Raw genomic sequence first — 16,516 nt, 5'->3', positions numbered from 1 at the left:
TTGGTAGTGTTAACTGTGTAAGTTTTATTATTGTTGAATGTTGAGTTTATAGTTGGTTTTGCATATTCGCAATTGCCCATGGATTTGTATGGAATGAGTGTTGTTATATCGTGACTCGCATGTATACAAAAGATTTTAATTTCTATGAAGATCCTTGCCTCTACATGAAAACAGGAAGGTTCACTTTTAATTAAAAACTAGAATTAAGCACCCTGCGCTGCGGCAGGGGCATAAAAGCATGTAAAATAGCACCAATCCCACACAACCGTCAACGACCACCAACGCTGAAGTTGTGGCGTGTTAAAGCGAAGAAATAGACCGAAACGTAGAACATTCAAAAAAATAACTAAGTCGATCTAGGACTCATGAGTTACGACGAACCTGTCAATGAGAAAAAATAGACATAAAAACATTGAACACAAGGACGTCGCGTCATGTTAACTCGAATAATTATGAACGACACGTAAAAACGTTGAATCACACACGCACGTTGCCCTGTGTTAACTCGCAAAATTTAGTACGAAACGTAAAACGAAAATTTGAGAATGATGAAAAATATAGGGGACCCAATTTGAAAGTGAAAAAGTTGTGAAGTTAAATTACAAAAGATAAAAATAATTTGGTTAAAAGTAAAAAAGAAATCATTTTTGTGAGGTTAAAATTGTAAAAAACTGAAAGATAGAACATTAAAAAAATAACAAAGTCAATCAATGACTCACGTGTTGCGACGAACCTATGAAATGAAAAACAATAGACATAAAATCTTGAACTACACACGGACGTTGTGCCGTATTACCTCTCAAAATTATGAACGAAACGTAAAAATGTTGAACCACACACACGTTGATTCGTGGTAACTCACAAAATTTAGTACGAAACGTAAAACGAAAATCTGCGAAATATGAAAAGTATAGGGGACCAAAGTTAAATATAAAAAAGTTGAGTTAAAATTGTAAAAGAAGAAAAGTTTTAGTTTTCAAGTAAAAAAACAATTTTGTGAAGTTAGAATTGCAAAAAATTCAAATATTTGGGTTGAAAATAAAATTTCAGTTTTTTTTAAACCACCCAAAATATAAGGTACAACACCTTATGCGTACAAAACTTGCTAATTTATAGTATATAAATATATAATATAATAACGTTAATCTCGTTATTCATGTTCATATGAGATATGATAGTAGAACACCGATTACAAAACTAAATATAAATAAATATAAAATACAAACTAATTGTACCAATCTTGATTCAAGTACATGGGGGTGTTTGGGATTTGCTTATTTAACTTAAAAACTTAATGACTTATAACTTATCAAAAAAAAGTTTTTAAAAAAAGTGTTTGGATGGGCTTATTAGATGAGAAAAGTCAATAAGTTGTTTTAAAAAAGTGTTTGGATGAGGTTATGAGGTGGGAAAAAGGTAATATTTCATTAAAGTTAAAATGAGTTTCAAAAAGTCAAGGTTTCCTAGTTTTTCAAAATGGCTTTTCCACCTTATACAAAAAATTGTTTTAAAAGTAATTTTCACTTATCCAAACATTATTTTGACTTATTGGTTTTTTCAAAAAGCCAATAAGTTAATAAGTTGTTTCAAAAAGCTAAGCCAAACACCCCCTATGTCTCTGGAAGAACTTCAATAGCACCTTGTTCGAACCTCAGCTGCAAGACAAACAACATTGTCGTTGAAGGTTTTGGTTGAGGATCGTGTTTGACACGGGTCCCTTAAAACATATTCCGTGCCTCTTCTTAAGACCAACGCGTTTGTTTCCAGCATATAACAACCAAAGCAGTAGTTGTACCATCGAAGATGGCTCTCGCTTCCGAATAGGAAAATGTGAAATTGTGTAGAAAGCCAACTTAGAGAGCACTCCTTTCACCAATGAATGACTCATTCAAACCTATTAAAGTTGGTTATAAACAAGATAATTAATCTTGTAAAAAAACCGGGTTTAAACTCTTCATAAATGAATTTTAGTAGTCGGTCAAAAAACTGTCATATTCATTCATGACACGAGTTGATAATGTCGGACATTAACTCACTAGCGAGTAGACTAGTTTTACTGGTCGAGCACGCACGCAGGTGCGTTCGCGCCACGCTTTCACGAAGACATGCCTCCCTGTGCCATGCGCCATTTGGACTAGTGCCTCCGCGCACCAATTTGAAGTCGTTACGCTCACCACCTGCACGATACGTCGTAGCCAATGACATGTGCCATGCGCCACGCCATCTGCCTACGCCACTCAAGGGTGTGCTATAAGCAGACCGCCATGTATCTGACCATGTGCATATGGACAAAAATACAAAAGCGGCTTGCGACGTTGCGAAGTGCAAAGTGCGCCATCAAAGCGCCACATTGCACCTACACGCGCGTGTGCATGCGCAAGTTAGGGTGCTACACACCATTTATGGTCCCCATTAGTGTTTGCCTTTAAATTTATAAGGTGTGCTCCTCCTTATATTCCACTTCAAGTTTTGTCATCCCACCTATGTGGGACAAGTTAATAAAGCTGGATCCATTTTCTCATATTTGGTTGTTCCAAACATAAAAATTCGAGCATCGATATCTCATTAATCTTAGCTCTATCCTAGACATAGTTTAGTTCGTTATGATGCTCTCACAACGTAGAACTCATACCCATAAATCAATACTTATACAACATATATATATATATATATATATATATATATATATATATATATATATATATATAGGGGAAGGTTCAAATGAAAACCACTAGTTATTGTGAAAACTAGAAAACTAACTAAAACCCACTAAAAAGGAGGGGGGAAGACTTTTAATGAAGGAGGGGTAAAATTGGAACAAAAAATATGTAACTTTTCAAACATTTCCCATTTCTCCATACGTTATCATTTTAAAACAAAAATGGCACCATAAGATCACAAATTTTCTTATCTTTCATTCAAGTATATTCGAGCATATTTTTTATGACATAAAAAAAGATTTATGGTGTCGTCTTGTTTTCAATACTATTATTATAGTAGTGCACATGTGCAATATAACATGTACTACAATGTGCATTACATGCTTAAAATTAGCTTTTTGAGTCTAGTTTAGCTTTTAGGGTTAGTTTTTTTGGAGGTTTAGGATTAGGATTAGGTTTTTGGGTGGTGGGGGGGGGGGGGTTTAGGTTTTTGGGGGGTGGGGGTGAGGGGTTAGGTTTTTTTCGGGTTTATGTTTAGGGTTTAGTTTTAGGTTTTCGGGAGGGTGGGGTGGGGGGGTTTAGGTTTTGGGGGGTGTCGGTGGGGGGTGTGTTAAGTGGTTTAGGCTTTCCGTATTAGTGCACATGTGCAGTACAACCAAAAAAATTTTTTTTTTTTTTTGAAATCTTTTTTCCATATATAAAAAGTAGCGATTTTTCTAAAAAAAATTGTAAAAAAAAAAAAATTGTATGTTTTTTAGGGTTTTTTAGTTAGTTTTCGAGTTTTCACAATAAAAGTGGTTTTCATTTGAACCATCCCCTATATATATATATATATATAGGTAGAGGATGCTGTAAAAAAGGCCTAAAGTGTGAGAATGGTAAGAAAGAATATCAGCCATTAGATCTTTTGATCTAATGGTTGAGATCAATAGGGACCAAATTGTAAAATATTTTCATTAATTTGGACTGATTTGAAATATCTAGGGGCAATATAGTCTTTTAAACCCACTAGAAATTAGGTAATGCACATGTAACTTCCCCCCGTCTTTTTAAACGTCAATAACTTTTTGTACGTAACTTTTTTAAAAAAAAATTACACCATAATAATGAGCGTTTTTTTATCTTTAATATGAGTACCATATTGCTATACTTATATAGAGAAAAAATATGTTTCGATCAGATGTTTAGTCAATGAATGGTGTTATATACTTGCTGAATGGTTTATATACTTACTGAATGGTGTTATATACTTGCTGAATGATGTTATATACTTGCTGAATGGTGTTATATACTTACTGAATGATGTTATATACTTGCTGAATGCTGTGTTATATACTTGCTGAAAGGTGTTATATACTTGCTGAATGGTGTTATATACTTGCTGAATGGTGTTATATACTTCTTATAATTAAGGTGTCGGGTTATGGGAAGTTTTTAATTAATTGAATTAATGATAAAATTACTTGTTTACCCTTTTCAATTAATTTAGATCTAATGGCTGAGATTCTTTCTTACCTTTCTCACACTTTTGGTCTTTTTTACAATAACCTTACCATATATATATATATAGGGTCGGGATTTGGAAAAAAACGGTGAAAAGTGTGAGAACGGTGAGAACGATTATGGATCGTCCGATCAAAACAATCCATGGACTAGATTGCGCGGTGGCGTTTTCGTAAATAACATCAATATTATTAGGTGGGACGCGCTTCATTAAGGGTAAAAGGGTCTTTTTACCCTCATATTCAAAATGCCATCATATGATAAAACACCATTAAAAACAAAACGCCAAAAATTAAAAATAAAACATGTTGAATATTACAGGAAGATGAAACAACACAAATAACTGAATTACAGTTAGTAACATTTATTAGAAGAAATTCCCTCCTAAATTACGCGCCAAAACATCATTATATAAACAAACGTAAACCATAGCTTCCATAATCACTTCAATCTATCCATTTTCTGCAAAAAAAAATCGTTAACCAAAAACGCCAACTTAAGCAAAACGCCAAAAATGGCAACAATCGTTTCGTGGAGATACACTCTGGGGATCAGGCGATACGTCATCCATTTTGACAACAGAAGGAGGGTGTATGTTAAGACGGTCAGGGAAATTCTAAAGATGGAAGAACAAATACAGAGGAAAATCTTATCCATTGGCATCGCTCTAGACAACGAATGCCATGAAACGCATATGCTTATGAAAGCATTAACCAGAAAATTTGGACCAATCAAAGGAGATGTGAAGCCAAACCCTGTCATGACATCATGGCGTTTTAATGATGAAACAGACATGGTGACGATTACATACGACAGTGGAGAGCAGCAAGCAAGACTACTGGCTAGAGAACATCATGACAAAGCAGCGACTGGGTTTCATGGAAGAATTGCATAACGCCACCTGCACCAACCCAGAAATAGACTCAAAATTGGAATTAATGCAAGACATGTTCAGGTGGAGGCTTCAAAATCTTCAGGAACAAGAAGCTGATGAAGATGAATGTGATGACATGGATGAAGATCAAGATGAAGACTCCGAGGAGGAAGAAGATGACACAAGTGATGGATACTATTCAGATAAAGTACCTTCTGACGAAGGATTTTAATTTTTTTCCTCTTTTTTTTTTCTTCTATGTAATTTTTTTAAGATAATTAAATGATATATTACTATCTTAATTAGCAAAACGCCAAAAAAATACTAAAAATGGTTTACCCTAACAAAACGCCATAAATAACAAAAAATATTTTCCTCCTTACTATTTTATTTACTCCGTTATTGTATTTTGTCATGATAGTCTGCATAAGGCCATTTAAAAAAAACGCCAAACTTAGAAGATGGGACGTCTATAACCTATAAAACTGATAAAAGCTTATCAACACAGTAAATACAAAATACAGTAACTGAAAAGACAGTTACTTTATAACTATCATTTATTACAATAAAAAGTCCCGCCTAAACTACACGCCAAAAAACTCCTATAAGAGAAGGGTCTATACACAATGAAATTAATCACACACAGAAAAACACAAAAACGTCATATCCTCTAGAAACCACTCCCTTTAAAACGCCACAGATGTCAAAGCTTTCACTGAAATGCATCCTTTTTCTGAGGGGGTTAACTCAATAATATTTTGCTGGATGAGATGGACAAATATTCAAGAAAAAAAGACTGATGACAGTGATATGCCATCATATGAGCTTTCTTCTTGATGATTATAGGCATGGAAGAAAGGGTTCAACTAAAGTGTAAAATGCTATTTTGGACTCCATTATTACAAATAGCATCAAGCAAGAGTTGATCTTCAATGACATGCGGCCAAACAATAATATCACACCAAAAAACAGAATGCCACTAAGCAGCTTCTTCTGAAAAAGACGGGGTTTATGTAGGAAAGTTGGCAACTAGCAAAACTATTCAAAAAAGGTTCAAAACGCCAAAACAAATTCAAGAAGATAGAGGCTGATGACAGTGAAGATTCGGAAGAGAAATTAGATTACAATTTTTTATTATTTTAGTTTTCATTTTATATTGTTTTGATATCAAATTATATGTTGATTCGTTAACTAGTTCTCTATAAAAAATAAATAACATTATTATATAAAATGCCAAAAACTACAAACACCAAAAAGCTAGAAGTATGGAAACTGGGAGAAAAGTTGCTAGCAAAAAACCTTGTAAAAGTTATTAAACGCCAAAAAGATTCACTAAACACCAAAAAAAATTGGTCTTATTGTAATCTTATGCAAATATTAGAGACTCGTAGTGAATTATTATACAAAACGCCATAACGCCAAAAAAATTAACCAGAAAACTCTATAACGCCAAAAAATTATATATGTGACACAAAAAAAATTAATTCAACGCCAAAAAGTTTAAAAAATACGATTAACGCCAAAAAAAACTTAGACGCCATAAAATATTATACCGTGTTGGGAAATAAAAGAAGAATGAAAAGACAAAAAAGCCTCTCCGCCTTTCTCTATGACGCGGGACACGTGTTAGGCCAGGAAGCGTTCTCACCGTTCTCACACTTTTGAGCGTTTCCTCCTGAACCTGTTTCTATATATATATATATATATATATATATATATATATATATATATATATATATATATATATATATTTATAAACATATTTATCTATGTCCAACATTAGTAAAATAACCACTTTCACTAATCATTTTTCCAAGAATCCCCCACATGAATGGAGATTGATTAAAGCACACAAAATTCCCTAATGAAAACTCAACATTCGAGTATTGTAGGATAAGTAGGTATTGCCTTTGAACATTCCTTTGTGAAGCATACTTAGCCTACTATGGTTTTGTAGACGTGATGTTCTTGAACCCCCCCCCCCCATTTGTGTAACAACAAGATACATTCACACAATACTTTCTCTGATGGGGCCATCCCTTCACAGTCGCGTCCAATAATGGTCCTAGAACACTTTCCTGGTTCTGAGGGAGCTCTAGGAATTATGCCCCATTTTCATTTGAAACGACCTCGCTTCTCTCCAACATAGGTGATTTTCCTTTAAATCATTAAAAGCATTATGGTTTACTATGATTTACCCAAATCATTTAACTACATATTATGCTTAGCCTCACAACAATGTCATTAACTGTTATAGGAATGGACTATGACGTATTTAAACACCCTTTTTTAGTCTAGGGGTATATAAACATATATACTAGCTCATATAAAAACATACACATCGGTTATTCCCCCACATTGACTACTCTTCGGTTCATGATTAAGTTGTCTTATTGAACCTAGATTTTGGGAACTCCAGGAAACTAGGTTAGGTTTCCCCCATGTTCCCTTTTCCTAGGGGCTTTAGTCTCATTCCACAACTTGATCTCTTATCGACCGTCTGGTTGTTGGATCCAAAAAGTTATCTTTGACTTTGCTAAGTCAACAATGATAACTTGCAATTAAGATAAGTTGTTCTAATGTGTTCTTGACCTTCTAGTCAGTTTTGCTGCTTAGTCCATTCATAAGACGTATAACTCCTGATCTAAACTTGGATCTAGTTATAGTACCTTGTCTTTAGAATGACATGAAACTCAATTCACGGCTAAGCACACTTCTATCATGCCTTTAGTATTCCATAGTTGACACCCCACTAGATTTGAATCTAACTAATTGGCACCCGAGTCCAATCAACTCAATTTGACTCCATATAAACATTGTGTACTCCACTTGGTCATGTGTTTGCAATATTTATTTGGATTACTAAAATCCTTATTGCAAAACCTTTCACGTTCTTGTTATCAAATGCAAGTTACCCCCCACATTTAAGTCTTATTGGACAAACATCATCCGATCATTAAGATGGGGTAGTGAAATGTTCTCCCTTTCAACAAGAGTTGTGAAAATTTCTTCTCTTCCACATGAGGTTGAGAAAACTTTTGATCAACTTTGAGTAATATCCCTATGATGAGTTTGGGACACCCGTGATAAGATAACAAATATTTATATCTTTGTGTCATTGAGCTTCTGATCTATATGAGTTCTCCTCGGATAGAATCATCATCAATGATATATTTATCGGTCTTCTCAAGTGATGAAGTTATATTTATAGTTTTGTTTTTACGAAATTCATTATCATGTCATCACATATTTTGCATTTTAAAGTTAATTTAATCTTCACGTAGCATCTAAATTAACAAGTATTAATCTCGCATGTTTTAGACAACAATACTCTAGCATGCGAACAGAAGATGCATCATTTTGATCTTCACAACCTTAACCAAACCGATGACTTCGGTTACGGTTAATGCTAATAACGGAATCGAACTGAACCGTGCACACTGCTAGTTGTTGCTTTGATTTTGTTCCTAGATAGATAACTGATAAAGCAAACAAAGAAATTACCAAATGTTTCGCCCTCTTCTACGAGACCTCATAATTATGGGTAATTTTATAAAAATGTAATCAAGTTTGATAACTGTTACAATTAAATCCTGAAACTTTTTTTTGTCTCTCTAAAGTTATGGAAGTTTCATTTGTTTTTCTGATATTATGTAATTATAAGATTACCAGGTTACGAACAAGGATGTGTCAAGTTTAACTAAATTTTTAATATCAAGTTATTGGATCATATATATCTAAAAAGTATATCGTACAATATGCCTTAACATACGTTGCGTACCAGGACGGATCTACGCTTTGTCAAGGGGTAGCCTGGGATACCCTTCAACTTTCATGGCAAAGTACAATATTCTTTCTTTTTTTCTCCGTTTTATGAATGGGATACCCCTCGGCATATATTAGGATACCCCTAAATGCATGTGTGGATGAAAGATGTCAAGAACCGATAGTAGAATTCTCAGGTAAGCGGCTATCTTTGTTTCAGTTTTCTGGTTATGAGTAATGAGTTTCAAAAAGGAAGAAGATGACTTGAAAAGATATTTAAATAATGATAGTGTTGAGCCCTTCTAATTAAAAGGAAGCACGTGGCACAAGTCCCACTGTAAATATTAAATTTATATTAAAGTAATACTTTTTTTTATGTTTGTTGTTTGTACGATTCACAAAGCAAAATAGAGAGCAATTGATATTTTATTAATGGGTTGAGTTATAATGCAAATGATTTAAAAATAAGAAGGGTAAATGGGTTAAGTTATAATGCAAATGATTTAAAAATAAGAAGGGTAAGAAGCCACCAGAGAGTAACAAGTTTCCTAGGAGGAATTAAATGAAAAGGGTAATCTATATATATATATATATATATATATATATATATATATATAAATGAGATGTGATGTGGGCTAGGTGGCATTTGAATTTGGCCATTTTTGCTGATGTGGCAAGTTTTTTTGTTGAGTTTAGGAGGGAATTCACAAATTGGTTCTACAATCACGATTTTAACAAAAAAAGACGCGGGATCCGTTTTTTATTCGGGCCGGAAATTCAAGTTCGGATCCTTTATATTGTTCAGACTCCATCTTCTTTCCAAACCCTAATACACTCCATCTTATCTCTCTGCCTCTCCTCTTTGCCTTCTCCCATCTTCTTCTTCAATCCCCAATTACCAGGTTCGTTCTTTCAAACTAGGGTCATATTTTTCCCTATCAATTTTTTATTTGATATTAATTGCAATACAATCCATACAAAATTGGTTGATTCACTTGAATCGTCCATCGATTTGAGCAGATTCAAGATGTATTCAAACCCTAACTTCACCTTCTTCATCAAGACCATCCCGCAATTCCACGAGATGATGACATCTAGATGGAGTAAATATACCCCAGTCCCTCGATATGCATCAATCTCCGATGGCAATGAAGTCGCTGATGTGTGCGAAGGCCGTACTCGATGACAGTGATGCACGCTTGAATGTGACGACACTGAACCCTAAACCACTGAAGATGGTGTGATTCGTTTTTAATGTTACTTTCTGATTTCGTTTGATCTTTCATGTTCAGTTCAAATTTTTGTTTTGTTTTTTGAATATGTAGTGATGAAATTAGTTGGGTTAATTTGTGTGTTTTTTATTTGGTTCGATTTGATGATTTAAGTTTTGATGTTATGAATTGATTCGTTGTCATTTTTTGTTTATTGTTGATCTGTTAGTCGATTAGGTGTTTTTGTCTTCAACATCCGTAAACCAGGATGCTAATTTCTTTATTTACCCTTGGTGTTTTGCTTGCTAATTATTAATCGATTTTGAGGCGGAAATCAGGTTCGAAAACCAGTAGTAACAACACATAGTATGGAATTGATCTTTTATTTAGTCTGTAAAATGATATGGCTCTTCTTTATGTATAATTAATAGGTTGAAGAGCTTGACTCGAAGCCATTTTCAAGTCCCACGGATATTTAGTTTTTTGTACCAACGTTTGTTTTTCTTGATTATAGGCCAGAGGTATGAACTACTTACACAGAAACCCGCCAATTGTACACAGAGACCTCAAATCTTCAAATCTTCTTATAGACAAGAACTGGTCGGTTAAGGTAGTGTTTCACTGAGTAACACCATTTAAATGATCTGATATTTGTTAATTATTGTTATTTTTAATAATGAAGCAAACTAACATAGCATGATATTGATCAGGTTGGGGATTTCGGTCTTTCAAAATTGAAGCATGCAACCTTTTTATCTGCTAGATCCGGGGGAGGGACAGTAAGAACATTCTTTTTCGCTATTTTCTCGGTGAAGTGTCAAAACTAGAAAAAAAAAATTATTGATTGTGGTTATGTCTTTTGTAGCCTCAATGGATGGCACCTGAAGTTCTTCGTAACGAACCTTCAAACAAGAAGTAAGATTCAGTTAGCATCTTGAAATTAGTCATTTGAGAATATGAGTTCCAAGATAATATAAACTTTTAGTGCATACAACATTTTAATTGTTTTATTTCAAAATAATATTATTTTTGAAAAAGTATACTACTTGACGCGCCAAAAAAATTATAAAAAATAAATTATTGATTGATGACATAAAGTGCTTCGGGTCATCCCAACACGAAACATTTGAGAATATGGTTGTCTTTAAAAACAAATAGCGTTGTTATTATTATTTTTATTATTTTGTTTTGATTATTTTTGGGTGAGTTGGGATTGGAGTTTGAGGATTATTGATTCATCTTCTTCATTAGATGAATCTGATGGTGAAGTATATGTATGTCTTCTCGGTGTTGCAAGTGTACGCCATTGTTGGTTCTTTGGTTGTTCAAGAATCTTCAGGTGATCATTTCCATTTTTACCCTTCTCAAAGTTTTGATTTTTTTTATCTTATGATTTAAATCTAGCATGATATTGATCAGGTTGGGAATTTTGGTTTTTCAAAATTGAAGCATGCAACCTTTTTATCTGCTAGATCCGGGGGAGGGATAGTAAGAACATTCTCTTTCGCTATTTTCTTGGTAAAGTGTCAAATCTGGAAAAAAATTATTGATTGTGGTTATGTCTTTTGCAGCCTCAATGGATGGCACCTGATGTTCTTCGTAACGAACCTTCAAATGAGAAGTAAGATTCAGTTAGCATCTTGAAATTAGTCATTTGAGAATATGAGTTCCAAGATAATATAAACTTTTAGTGCATACAACATTTTAATTGTTTTATTTCAAAATAATATTATTTTGAAAAAGTATACTATTTGACGCGCCCAAAAAAATATAAAAAATAAATTATTGATTCATGACAGAAAGTGCTTCGGGTCATCCCTACCCGAAACATTTGAGAATATGGTTGTCTTTAAAGACAAATAGTGTTGTTATTATTATTCTTATTATTTTGTTTTGATTATTTTTGGGTGAGTTGGGATTGGAGTTTGGGGATTATTGATTCATCTTCTTCATGAGATGAATCTGATGGTGAAGTATATGTATATCTTCTTGGTGTTGCAAGTGTACGCCATTGTTGGTTCTTTGGTTGTTCAAGAATCTTCAGGTGATCATTTCCATTTTTACCCTTCTCAAAGTTTTTTTTAATCGTATGATTTAAATCTAGCAATTTTTGGACACCCATTTGGGAATTTTTATTAAATCTTATGTCGGTTAGGTAGTTTGTTGATCATGTTGCATGTGTTTGAGTTGCATTACTGATAAATCTTGACATTTTCTTGAAATCCCATTTGGGCATGTTTGATTATCTCTTGATTTATGTACTTGAGCTACGTTACTGATAAATCTTGATGTTGTAAATTGTTATATAATTTTTTTGTGATTTGTTAATTGTGGTAACAAGCTTATATTTGATCATCAGATTTGAAATCACTCTTATTATTTTCAAAAGGTCCATAAAGTTGATCACTTTTGAGAAATTTAGAACAGTAGATTCATCATCTTGAAAACTCATATGGGAAATTTCCTACATTCTTATGTGGGTCTGGTAGTTTCTTGATTATATTGTTTGTGTTTGAGGACATTTCTGGTAAATCTTGAACCTGATTAGTTGTTATTTTTCTGTGATTATTAAATGTGGGATTATGTAAATAAAATGTGAATTGGGTTGATTTATAATCATGGTTTGATGATGAGATGATTTTTAAATCTTTGTAATATAAGGGAAATCTTATATCTATATCTATATATCTATATATATTAATAAATGAGATGATTTGGGCCATGTGTCATTGGATTGTAGAGCACTTCTGCTTATGTGGCATCCAATGGTTGAGTAGAGGGTGATTTTTAGAGGGAATCCATTCTAAATAACACATTTTCTTCTTGGACGCGAGATCCGTTTTATTTCGGGGCATACCATACTCTTTATGACACATTAATTATTATTTCTATAACTGATGCATTGCATCTATATGTATTGACCGAAAAGAAGTCAAACTGAAGCAAGATAGAGTCCTCTTTAACTTTACCTACCGATTGAGGTCAAATTTGATGTGGGTTGCATTAGTTTTCTTGAAAATTTAAGCGTCAATGTTACAATTCTGGTATGTTTGTTTGTTTGGGATTCATTATTGAGCCTAAAGTCATAAACTAAAGTTGGTTATGTAAGTTTTGTCAAAGCTAAACGCTCTAATTAGTTGGTTTGAGCCCAAAAGGTCAAAATATCTTCATGATATATAATGTTACTTGAAATTTTTACAATGTTATGTGCATATCTTATGAAAAACTTATGGAAACTTACCTGGTAATTGTGATCTTCAGGTATGTTGGGAATTGCTTCGGGAAGTTTGTACGTTGAAAAACCTTTGTTACACAATCACCGGCATATACCGATGAATGTGGATGACTATTCATGAGTATGTCGAGTCCTAGAAAGAAAGGTCAACATGATTATATAAATCACTAAGTTATGTACACTTTTAACTTTGATTTTTACTGTTTTACTCCAAATTTTCGTCAATTTTCGGCAGCGAATTTTAGAGATGATGATAATTGTGAGCAGCACATCTGAGCCGGAGCTGCTGCTATTTGTAAGACATTAAGTTGTTTGGCATGAATAAAATAGAAACCACCAAAACCCCAATAAATCATTTTGATTTGTGAATCCAGTAAGTGTGATGTTATGCAATTGGTTTATAGGAATCTAATCATATGTCTTCATATTTATTATCAAATTTTTATACAGGTATTACAAAGTAATTTAAGAGATCCCCTTTTGCAACGTTGGATTGATGATGGCGTCCATATCTGTCAAAGTGCACTTGTGTTCGTTATTTAAGAAAGACTTTTCTAATTTGATGGTCATCCGGTACGCTCAACTCTTTTTATTGCGAATGAGTCATTTTGGTTTGGGTATAATCTCAAACGGGTCAAATATTTTTTTACTTGGTAAAATGGGATGTGGGTCAAGTTGGAAATGCCTACATTTCCTTTGGGCAATGTCCATTTTGGTTTGGGTATAATCTCAAATGGGTCAAATAATTTCAAATTTTTTTTGTTTGTTCGTGGGATATTCCAGCTTTTGGAAGCAGAATCTCATAATTATGCCATTGTATTCTTTTTTGAAACCTTTAGGAATTAGAGGTGCTTTTCGTATCATCTTTTCAGGATATACTTCTTTTTTCTAAAATATATGATATTTCTTTTGTGGATCAATACGAGTACCTGCACATTAGTTCTTGGTTATGAATATAATGTTATCATGATTTATCTAAAAACGAATTAGTAGCTTTCTGTTGGGTACAAATACCTCTTTGTCAAATTCTAAATATGATTTATCTAAAATAGGGTTTATTTTTGTTTGGATTATATTTTATTTTTACAAAGAAGTTTAGATTAGGGTTTTTTTGTTCAGTTTTGTTACATCGATTCGTTCAAATTAGGCTTTCTCTTTGTTAAATTATGTTCATCGATTTGATTTTTTTCAAATTAGGATTTCTTCATTTCTGATTAGGTTTTTTAGTTTTTTTTTCTTCACATACTTTTTTAATTATTTGATAAGATGGGTGTTGGGAAGAAGTTTGATTGGAAGGCCCTACTAACCACTTATTACGTGAACGGGCCGGACTCACCACCTCGGAGTTAAGTTTTATGTCTCATCAATGTGTTTTGTATTTTATTTGTTCACAAGGTTAAGTGTTCTACATCTGTTTCTTTGCAGATAAGAATGTGTTTTGTATTTTATTTGTTCATAAGGTTAAGTGTTCTACATCTGTTTCTTTGCAGATAAGACATGGAAATTGCACATGACACGGTTAGTGGCAACATGACATATATCAAGTTTTTGTAATCAATCTACTAATTTTAGTATACAACTACAATCATATACAAATTTTAATTACGACGATTCGGAAATGGAGCGTGCAATAGTCGATGGCAATAGTGCTGAGACAAGACATATAATTGTAACAACCATCGGTCATGTAAATGGTTAACTAACACAGGCATAGGATTTTCAATAGAAAGATAGAGTAAATGCTAAAATTAGTAGATTCTTCAAGCGTTTGAAATCAACAACATTATTTGGTAGGAAAACAAATCTGAATTGAAGTTGTAATATAAGAATCTAATAAAGAATGTTGACGATTGTGTTAGATCAAATATTTGAAACACATCAGCTGGTTGTTTACGTTAAAAGCATCAACTTTTACACATGTGGTACTGAATGAAAGGGATGAATGAAATTGCAAGCCATTGCTCCGGACAAGGTGAACCGGCTTTCTTCTATCTTTGTTTTTTAATTATTTAAGATAAATTTAGTTTAGGATTTCACAATTTCATGTTGGATTGATTGATATGTGGGTAACTGGAAAGGCCCTCATATTAGATGAAATTATTAATTATGTCTGGCCCTTTCAAATTAATAAAGTCGAGGTGTATGTGTATTTATTTTGTTTAATTGTATTAGTTGGAGAAGATAAACTTACTTGGCTATTGTTTAATACATGAATTTCAAGTTCTTTCCACAAAACTTGCATCTGTCAATCTTATGGTGTATGATTTTGGAATGGATTTGGGTGCATTCAAGATTAAACCTAATGAGGTACCATGTTGGTTAATAGGCACTGAGCATGGTTAGTAGTTGAATTCCACCCGTATAACATGATTTTTTAACTATATGCAATACATTTTTCATTCGTTTATTTTTTATTCGTTAATAGCTGTATCACTAATCATGAATGTGTTTTTTTATCTTCTTCGTTTTTTGTGAATAGTCATGAATGGATTCAACCCGTGTAACTAGAGTTTCTAACTTGATCTCCTCTTTGGCGTCATAGTAGTTGGTACTGATACTAGCGTTGTACATAAACATAACATATTTTGTTTTCTATTATTATTTTTATAATTTTTATAAAGTGCTATCTGCTAATTAGTTAAAAGTTGAGAGTGGTGTGCTACAAATCGAAAGTTGAGAGTGTTATCGACTAATTGATGAAAGTTTAGGTTACTTAAATCCATATCTGTTTTAAAAATGTATATACAGTTGTGATTGATAAAATTTAAATGGTCCAACCCGCGAAGTTCGTGGGTCATAACCTAGTTTTGTCTACAAGAAGAAAGAGAATATGCACATGCAAGTCACATGCTATTCCCCCCCCCCCCAATTTTTAAACGTCCGTAACTTTTTTATACATCATTTGTTTTTTAAAAAAATTATACCATAAAATCGAGCGTTTTTTTATCTTTAATATGAGTACCATATTGTTATATTTTTCAAAAAAAAAAAAATCAAAAACCCAGTTACATATTACACAATAGACATGATGTAAAACACAATGTAAAGTAGATCAAAAACACAATCAATGACATTAGATAAAGACACAATTGACAACATACTAAAACACAATGACCATAACGTATAACACAATGGCGATAACATATAACACAATAAATATCAGACTAAATAAAAACACAATTGATGACAACAGATAAAAGACACAATTAATGACAGCGGATAAAAGACACAATGGAGAGAAGTGAAAACACAATAGAAAACAAACTAA

At 33.0% G+C, this 16,516-nt stretch overlaps 1 protein-coding gene and 1 long non-coding RNA gene across 2 annotated transcripts; both read left to right on the top strand.

Moving 5' to 3' along the window:
- Positions 1 to 9,631: 9,631 nt before the first annotated feature.
- Positions 9,632 to 10,932, top strand: LOC110905677 (serine/threonine-protein kinase CTR1-like). The gene is made up of 5 exons (XM_035985246.1): positions 9,632 to 9,704; positions 9,823 to 10,040; positions 10,528 to 10,623; positions 10,724 to 10,792; positions 10,879 to 10,932. Exons 2-5 carry the CDS (start codon positions 9,930 to 9,932, stop codon positions 10,930 to 10,932), a joined length of 330 nt encoding a protein of 109 aa, XP_035841139.1. The 5' UTR covers positions 9,632 to 9,704; positions 9,823 to 9,929.
- A 1,861-nt stretch (positions 10,933 to 12,793) lies between these two features.
- Positions 12,794 to 13,887, top strand: LOC110905679. Its single transcript, XR_004883771.1, has 2 exons — positions 12,794 to 13,621; positions 13,699 to 13,887. It is a non-coding gene; the product is annotated as an uncharacterized LOC110905679 (long non-coding RNA).
- The last annotated feature ends 2,629 nt before the right edge of the window (positions 13,888 to 16,516 follow it).

Source organism: Helianthus annuus, chromosome 16, assembly GCF_002127325.2.
Source record: "Helianthus annuus cultivar XRQ/B chromosome 16, HanXRQr2.0-SUNRISE, whole genome shotgun sequence".
NCBI classification, from domain to species: domain Eukaryota; kingdom Viridiplantae; phylum Streptophyta; class Magnoliopsida; order Asterales; family Asteraceae; genus Helianthus; species Helianthus annuus.
The sequence above is the reverse complement of the archived record's forward strand: the minus strand, read 5'-3'. Positions and strand labels throughout refer to the sequence as shown.

Excerpts from the sequence above, each read along its gene's own strand:
- LOC110905677 (XM_035985246.1), top strand. The coding sequence starts at position 9,930 with ATGCATCAATCTCCGATGGCAATGAAGTCGCTGATGTGTGCGAAGGCC. Across the intron at positions 10,041-10,527 it reads ACCCTAAACCACTGAAGATG|GCCAGAGGTATGAACTACTT; the intron begins GTGTGATTCGTT and ends TCTTGATTATAG. Across the intron at positions 10,624-10,723 it reads ACAAGAACTGGTCGGTTAAG|GTTGGGGATTTCGGTCTTTC; the intron begins GTAGTGTTTCAC and ends GATATTGATCAG.